The sequence below is a fragment of the Gekko japonicus genome, unplaced genomic scaffold (assembly GCF_001447785.1).
Source record: "Gekko japonicus isolate JY-2015 unplaced genomic scaffold, Gekko_japonicus_V1.1 scaffold1826, whole genome shotgun sequence".
NCBI classification, from domain to species: Eukaryota; Metazoa; Chordata; class Lepidosauria; order Squamata; family Gekkonidae; genus Gekko; species Gekko japonicus.
The window spans coordinates 329,574-337,729 of NW_015171557.1; the positions used below are offsets into that span (position 1 = coordinate 329,574).

Below are 8,156 nucleotides of genomic sequence, written 5' to 3' on the forward strand. Positions count from 1 at the left end.
ATACGAAGAGAAACAGAGACCACCTTTTCAGGGAGCCATTCCTGCTCACCGTCACATCGCTGCTCCACAGGGACTCCGACTTCAAGCCAAAGGTAATGAAAGCCACTGCACCGTGGCTCCACACAGTCTCCACCTGCCTGTGTCACTCCCTCTGTGCATTTTCAGTGGTGTCCCGTGCTATAGCGGCAGATGAAAGCATCCCTCTTGGTCTTACCAACTACACCAAATAGCATCTTGGAAACACTCTTTGCAACAGTGTAGGAATCTAGCTACAGTAACGCCTGTCTGTGATTCTTTTCCCTGCTTACACGCATAAGGTCTTGAGTTCAAATTCCTCCCTGTTCCCAGTGCCGGAAGCTTGCAAGGGTCTCCACTTTCCAGAAAGGTTGTTTATCTGAGTGCTAGATGTTGGGTCAGGAGCTGCGGTGGCTCAAGTGGTTAAGACGCTGAACTGCAGGCTGTGGAAGGTCGGTAGTTCAGCAGTTCGAGACCCGGGTGTGCCGCATGGCGGAGTGAGGGCCTGTCTTTAGTTCCAGCTCCTGCCAACCTAGCAGTTCGAAAGCAAGAAATTGCAAGTAGATAAATAGGTACCCCTTCGGTGTTTAGTCAGGCCGGCCATATGACCACGGAAACGTCTTCGGAGAGTGCTGGCTCTTCGGCTTTGAAACGGAGATGAGCACCGCAACCCTCGAGTCGGATTCGACTGACTTTCGAGCAAGGGAACCTTTACCTTTACTTTAGATGTTGGGTATGAACAGATAGGATCAGGTGCCTTTCTTAAGGCCCGCAAGTGCCATTCTCTTCAGCATGCTTTCTCTTTGGAGGTGTATTCAGGTGGGTAGCAGTGTTGGTCTGAAGCAACAGAACGTGCACACCAAAACGTATACCCAGCATTAAACTTTGCTATTGTGACAGACTGCACTGCTTAAAAACTTAGAAGTACTTGAACAGTCAGCTGAAGGACTGTGAAGTGTTAATTCTTCAGAGAGCCTCGAGTGACAGGCTGCTCCAAGTGATCTGCTTGGTTAGCATCAGTTGAGCAGAGAAAGACTTCTGAACTGGGTGTTGAGTCTGATTTCAGCCCTAGCTGAGAAGAGTCGAGTACTGACAGTTTCGGAATTCAGCCCTGACTGAGAGCAATTTAGCACAGACAGGAGAAATTGGGGAAAGTTGGCAAGGACGAGTAGGTAGTTAGATGGAGACTCCCATTTGGGCCAAGGAAAAGGGAGAAGAAATCTTCTAGAGGGAGAAGGAATTTCCCTACCCAGTCCAATCATTCTGAAGAGTGCAGAGATCCCTGGTCTGATGTGGTTAGGAACTGCTCTAGAGACCTTAAGAGTCAGTTAAAAACTCAAGACGAGTACTGGTGTTTCAAGAGAAGGGGTTTGGGTACTGGAAAGAGTGTACCAGCCTTCTGGAAGTCAGAGAACACTCAAAGAAAGAGTGCTGGAGTGTTTGTGGAAAACTCTGGAACAAAAGCCTCTCAGCATAAAGGTTTTAAGTAACTCTGAATAGCTTAAGAAACTCTCATTAGCCTGAAATATAAGACTGAAAGTCTGTGCATGTACTGATTCTACCTCAGAGTTATCTATATTGAGTTACCACAGAAATTTTACCCCTGATTTCACCTGACATTTCCCCCCTGTGTTGAATAAAATATTTTGTTAATTGGGAATATAAAAACTTCTTGAGTGCCATTTAAGTTAAAGGGGGCTCCCAATCCTTCCCTCAGGTTCCTGGCCTGAGCCAACAGCCAAAATATTATGCTGTGACAGGGTGGGCTAACCAGGACTCTTCAGGAAAGAAGAAAACAGACAACTAGGGCAGCTTAGTCAGTAAAGGGAAAGAAAAAAAAACTAAGGGAAAATCTTGCCTCTGAGGGACAGAAATGGATGGGGGTGTCATAGTGGGTCTTAAAGGCAGGGCTTCTTTTGTAGAAAAAACCCAGCAGGACCTCATTAGCATAATAAGCCATACCCAACAGCAGGAACTCATTAGCATATTATGCCACACCCACGACAGCACAGCTCATTAGCATATTAGGCCACACTCCCGTGTTACCAGAAGTCTCATTGGTCGCTCGTGGGGAGAGGTGGAACCTACCCTGTCCATCACACTTTGTTTGTTGCTTGGCTTGATTTCACAGACACGAAAGCCACACTTGGAGCATGGAACGGACAGAAAGTGTAACTTCAGACTGTCAGTCGGGGATCATGCTGTCTTCAGTAGGGACCAGCAAATGCAACAGCCCTGCCTGTGTGGAGGCTCGTGCTCGGCGGGAAGCCGAATTCTCCGTTGAGGACCAGCGGAGGCCGATGACCCAGTACAGAGACTCGGTGGATTCCCTTCGAGATTCCCCACACAGTGAGAGGTCTGGTTCCCTCTTGTTCCTCTCCCTTATCAATAGGGGGGTTGCTGTGCAGAGCTAGAGAAAAGCCCCCCCCCTCCATAAGTCAATTACGGTCCGTGTGAGGACATCAGGACGGGAGAGATGGCAAGACAGAAAATAGACCTGTGAGCCCTCCACCTTCCAAGCAAAAGCAGCACAATGGTTAAGAGGGGGCCTGGTTTTCTGTCCAAGCTGCTGCTTCAGGAGGCCAAGTGTGGAGGACGCTGATGCTCTGCAGGGGCTCGGCCACCCCCAGCCCTTAGCTGCCTGGGAGGAGACTGGTGTCCCCTCCGGGGCCTGCCTCACTGTCAGGCTCCCTAGTCAGGTCACACCACACAGGGCTTCATAAGAAGATAACTGTTTATTAGTGGATCCAGTACTAAAGAACAGGTGTACAGCTTGTGTCAGGAATGGCCATCAGTACTAGGGCCTCTGACTTATAGTGAAATCAAACATTCCCCCTGTAAGCATGAGCCAATAGATATATTTCGCGCCCGCGGCAAAGCAAGCGGGCATAGCAGAAAAGCCATTCACTTTCTCAGCTGTGTAAACTGCAGCTGGAACATCTACAAGGTCAAGCATAAGATAGCGCACAGTAGCTGAGCAGGAGAGAACTGAGAACGAGAAGGAGGGTACCCCTCCACATTCCAGATGTATGACAGGGCTACCTGACACTCTCCAGCGGCCAAGTCTGTGGCTAGGCTTGGACCCAAGTCAAAGCAGTGAAGAAAAGAGGACAATACAGCGAGACATTTTTTTAAAAAAAAATTGTATTGCTCAAGGATCCCTCTGTTTTGCGTGTTGCTTCATCAAGGGATCTGTAAGGCAACCATCTCTCAGATTGTTCCCACCGTAAGAAGGTCTTGGTTCAGACTTCACTTCCATCGTAAACTGAGTACATAGTCTCACAAAGAAGAAGAAGAGTTGGGTTTTATACCCTGCTTTCCACTCCTTCCAAAGGAGTCTCAGAGTGCCTTACAATCACCTTCCCTTCCACCCCTCACGACAGACACCCTGTGAAGTAGGTCGGGCTGAGAGAGCTCTGAGAGAACCGTGACTGGCCCAAGGTCCCTCAGCTGGCTTCATGTGGAGGAGAGGTGGGGAACTAAACTCGGTTCTCCAGATTAGGGTCCACCATGCTTAACCACGACACCTTACTGGCTCAGAATGTTGCACTATGGGATGGTAATACTGATTTACGGTCGGGGACGCAACATCTCCTGGCAATGCCAGGCCCGAAGGAGGCCAGGCTGGCCACTACCAGGGCCAGGGCTTTTTCGGTGGCGGCTCCTACCTGGTGGAACGAGCTCCCGGAGGAGATCCGGACCCTGCGAAACCTAGTGCAGTTCCGCAAGGCCTGCAAGACGGAGCTCTTCCGCCAGGCGTTTTGAGTAGGAGCCGCCACTACTGTACCGTCATTATCTGGCCCTGGAAGAAAGAACGTCGGCACCACGCAGAACAGACGACACTGAGTCAGTAGAGCAGCAGTAATACGTCATCTTTATAGAAGATCAGTTGGAGCACCTGGAGCACTTATATTGTATTGTTGTAGAATGTTTTTAAATGGTTTTAAATATGTTTTATGTGTTGGCCTATGCCTGACCGTAAGCCGCCCTGAGCCTGCTCACGGGGAGGGAGGGCTATAAATTGAATTTATAAATAAATAAATAAATAAAATTACCTATCGGGACCAGCAAGATAACGTAGTGGTATTCAGCCCCCTTCTGAGGACCCACAGATGGGACGTTTAGTTTCCCCTGCTGGGTCCTAAGCCCCTACAGCGATGCTGCCATTTTTAGCTGCCTTCTGAAAGAACATAAGAACATAAGAGACACCAATGCTGGATCAGGCCAAAGGCCTATCCAGTCCAACACTGTATCACACAGTGGCCAGAAATACCAGGTGCCATCAGGAGGTCCACCAGTGGGGCCAGGACATTAGAAGCCCTCCCACTGTTGACCCCCCCCCCAAGCACCAAGAAGACAGAGCATCACTTGCCCCAGAGCCCCTATCTATACCTTGTGGCTGATAGCCACTGATGGACCTTTGCTCCATATGCCTATCTAATTCCCTTTTGAAGCCGTCCATGCTTGTAGCTGCAAGGACCTGCAGCATAGGGTGCCATGCCTCCTGCTTCTCTTGGCAGGCCTGATGAGGTCCCATGGTGGCGGAAAGGATTCTTGCAGGGCTTGTTCCTCACTGCGTTGTGCCTCGTGTTCCTCAGCATGCATTTCCTGTCCCCAGCTCCCTTGGTCCTCAGCCCGTGGTCCCGGCCTTGACACTAGTGAGGTTATCGCTCTGGATCCCCCTCTTCCTGCCACACAACTGTGATGTTGTGTGATTTCCTCTTGGAAGCTTGCCATGGGTTCCATACACAGTGGGTATAGGTCTGGAAAAGCTGAAGATCACTAAATGATGTATGCTCAGAAAACCCGCACTGAAATTAATGCATTTCTTAATACAGTTTTTATAACTTATATGATTTGGGATTTGAGGTAGAGAATAACAACCATCAGAAATCTGCAGTTATTGTCAGTATTCTAACACCTGTTTTGTCCAGCTTACAGTTTACGGAGGTCAGAGGGAAAAGGGAGCGTGGCCACGTAAATAATGTAACTGACAGAGATGTTTTCCAGTCAGCACAGTTACACATAGATCTTGCCAATGAAGAGGCCTGTCCTTCCAAAGTGTTTCTGTTATAGCAGCCCCTGGCTTGTGGAGTGCTTTTAATTAATTAATTAATTAATTAATTAATTAGATTTTTAGTCGCCACTCACCCAAAGGGTCTCACAGCGACTTACAAGATTACAACCAATGAGGTAAAATGACATACAAACAAATGAATGTGAAATATTAACACTGAAATATTAAATAATTAACATACATGGCTGTCACCATACCATTATTAAAACGGCCCAAACATGTGGTTACCTTCCAAAGGCCAACCTAAACAATTTAGCCTTGCATGCCCTGCGGAAACTAAACAAGTCCGACGGGGCACGGCCGTCATCCAAGAGTGCATTCTACAGGGCTGGGGCCACAACTGAATACAGGTAACTAAGCCCTCCTGGGGCCTGGCACCTACAAGAGGCAGGGGGTTCTAATGGGAGGTATGAGGATCCCAGAACGTTAAGGGCTTTGAAGGCTAACACCAACACCTTGAATTGGATCTGGAGGCTAATTGATAGCCAGTGCAGCTGCTGCAGAGCTGGAGTAATATGAGCTGACCCTGATGTCCCAGGCAGCAACCTGCCAGCTGCATTCTGGACCACCTGCAAACGCAAAGTGTTTTCAAGGGTAGCCCTACGTAGAACAAATTGCAGTAGTCCAGTCTGGAGGTAACCATTGCATGGATCGATGTGGCAAGGTCTGACCCAGACAAATAGGGAGCCAGCTGCCAGGTCTGACATAGGTGAGAAAACGCTGACCGTGCTACCGTGAACACTTATTTGTCCAATGATAGTGCACAATCAAACCACACCTGGGGGCTGTTTCAGGAGTGACCCCCTAGCTAGCGTCTCAGTCGTTCCCAGCCCCATGACCATCTTGGATGGACTCAGCTTCAGCCAGCTTCAGAGCCTTAAGGCTCTGTGATTAGTAGTCCCTGGATGCTTGCTCTTCTGTTCTCTGGTGCTGCTCCAGTACTCACTGGCTTGCACAGCATCGCATACCAGCCATGCTACATATAGTGGGTGGAAGGCATACACACGCTCACACTGCCAGAGTGCAAAAGCTGAACTTGTGCCACCTTCACCATTGGTAGCGCTGCAAAGTGAGGGTTGAACAGAGGCAAATACCCTCCCTCCAGAGGCCAAGCAGTATCTGGCCTCTTTTCTCAATAATGTGTGCACCCTGCCATTGATAAGCCCAAGCTAGCAACAGACGGACTTGGTGTACTGGTTAAGTGTGCGGACTCTAATCTGGGAGAACCGGGTTTGATTCCCCACTCCTCCACTTGCGCCTGCTGATGTGACCTTGGGTCAGTCACAAGCTCTGGCACAGCTGTTCCTGAAAGAGCAGTCTGTGTCAGAGCTCTCTCAGCCCCACCCACCTCACAGGGTGTCTGTTGTGGGGAGGGGAAGGGAAAGGAGTTTGTAAGCCGCTCTGAGACTCCAAGTGAAGGGTGGGGTATAAATCCAATCTCTTCTTCTTCTTCTTCTTCTTCTTCTTCTTCTTCTTCTTCTTCTTCTTCTTCTTCTTCTTCTTCTTCTTCTTCTTCTTCTTCTTCTTCTTCCTCCAAACTGGACTGAGGTGGGACAGTTTGTCACCACAATGTGGAATAATTTGTGTGGCGGAACCGGCCAGCTCTGACCTGCAGGCCCCATTCCACCCTGCCCTCCAAGGGTTTTCCCCACACCAGGGATGATTTCACACTAGACCTTAAATCCTGGTTCACCCTGTCCCCGAACTCACATTCTACACTACACGTGAGTTCACCCCTGTAATTATCTTGGAGTATTCTTACATTCTACACTACACACGAGTTCACCCCTGTAATTATCTCAGGGTATTTTTTGCTTCCACATTACATGGAGGTCACCCCGGTTTTGTCCCACACTTGTCCCGGAATAAACGGATGCTGTTATAACCAGGGATAAATGCAAGGTATCGTGTCACGAGTTGAACTCTGATAAAACCAGGGATGAGATCCCAGTGTGGAAAGGACCCTGGAGAGGCCTTTCTTCCTCGGGTAACCACTGCCCCCCAACCTTTGAAAGGACTTGCACCCAGGGAGGCTCAGGACTCCCAGCTTCCCTTCTAAGTTCTGAGGCCTTTCTTCTGTGTCTCCCACTGCCCAGCACCTGGTCACCACGGGAGACCATTTACTCCCTTGTGCGCCCCTGGAGGAATAGCCCATCGCCAATTGCCTGCCTTCCCCCCTTGCACTTCTTTTAAAATAGCATGTCCAAGACAGTGGAGGTCTATGTGGTACAGAGAACCACTACCAACATCAAAAGTTATAAGGTATTTATTCAAAATAAAATGTCCACAAGCATACTTTTAGCAGAGCACCAGATTGAGCTGGGGAAATGGGTAAAAAGCAATTCCTCTGCCCCTCTCTCTGTACATGCCCTATCAGATGTTATAACATAGGACAGGCTCCTTAGCTTAGGAGGTTACAGATCTCTACAGAGTTTCTATTGCCTTGAAGTTTCCTCCAGCTCTTCAGACCATCACATGGTTAATGGCTACTTCCTCCAGACCTCAGTTAAGAGTTCTGTCTGCTCTGATAGACTCAGCACATAAGAGACGTTCCTCCTTGCTTCCAGGATTTTTATCACCTCTCTTTTTCCCACCCACTGACCAGGTCAGGCCAGGTTAGAGAAGCTTTTCCTGGAAATTCCTCAGGAATTCCTTCCTGAAGTCTCTCTAGTATTTAACACCTCCAGGTCTCTGTTCCCTGCTGGGGGGGGGGGGAGCTCGATCCCATTGTCCTATTAGCATTTGTATGAAGGTCTGGAAAGCAATTGAACTGACTTCCTCCCTCCCAGCCTGTTCTCTGCCTAGGGAGAGGGGAAAAAAAACTTTCAAAACTCAGAGTGAAGGTTTTGCTCATTTCAAATTTCCAAAGAAAAAATGTATTTCTTCACACTGAGTTCTGGTCCCCGTATCTCAAAAAAGGACATTGCAGAGCTGGAAAAAGTGCAGAATGGGGCAACCAAGATGATGAGGGGGTTGGAGCATCTTCCCTACGAGGAAAGGCTGAAGAATCTGGGACTTTCCAGTTGAGAAAAGAGACAACGGGGGGGGGGGGGGACACAATGAA

General features: G+C 48.8%; 1 protein-coding gene across 1 annotated transcript in view; it reads left to right on the forward strand.

The window, feature by feature from the left end:
* NRG2 (neuregulin 2) overlaps positions 1-8,156 on the forward strand; it is a 321,168-nt gene that overhangs the window by 311,507 nt on the left and 1,505 nt on the right. The window contains exons 9-10 of the mRNA XM_015419720.1: positions 1-92; positions 2,147-2,371. The exon at positions 1-92 is cut by the window's left edge and continues 30 nt beyond it. Of these exons, the coding sequence (XP_015275206.1) occupies positions 1-92; positions 2,147-2,371 (317 nt within the window). The remainder of the gene's footprint in view (positions 93-2,146; positions 2,372-8,156) is intronic.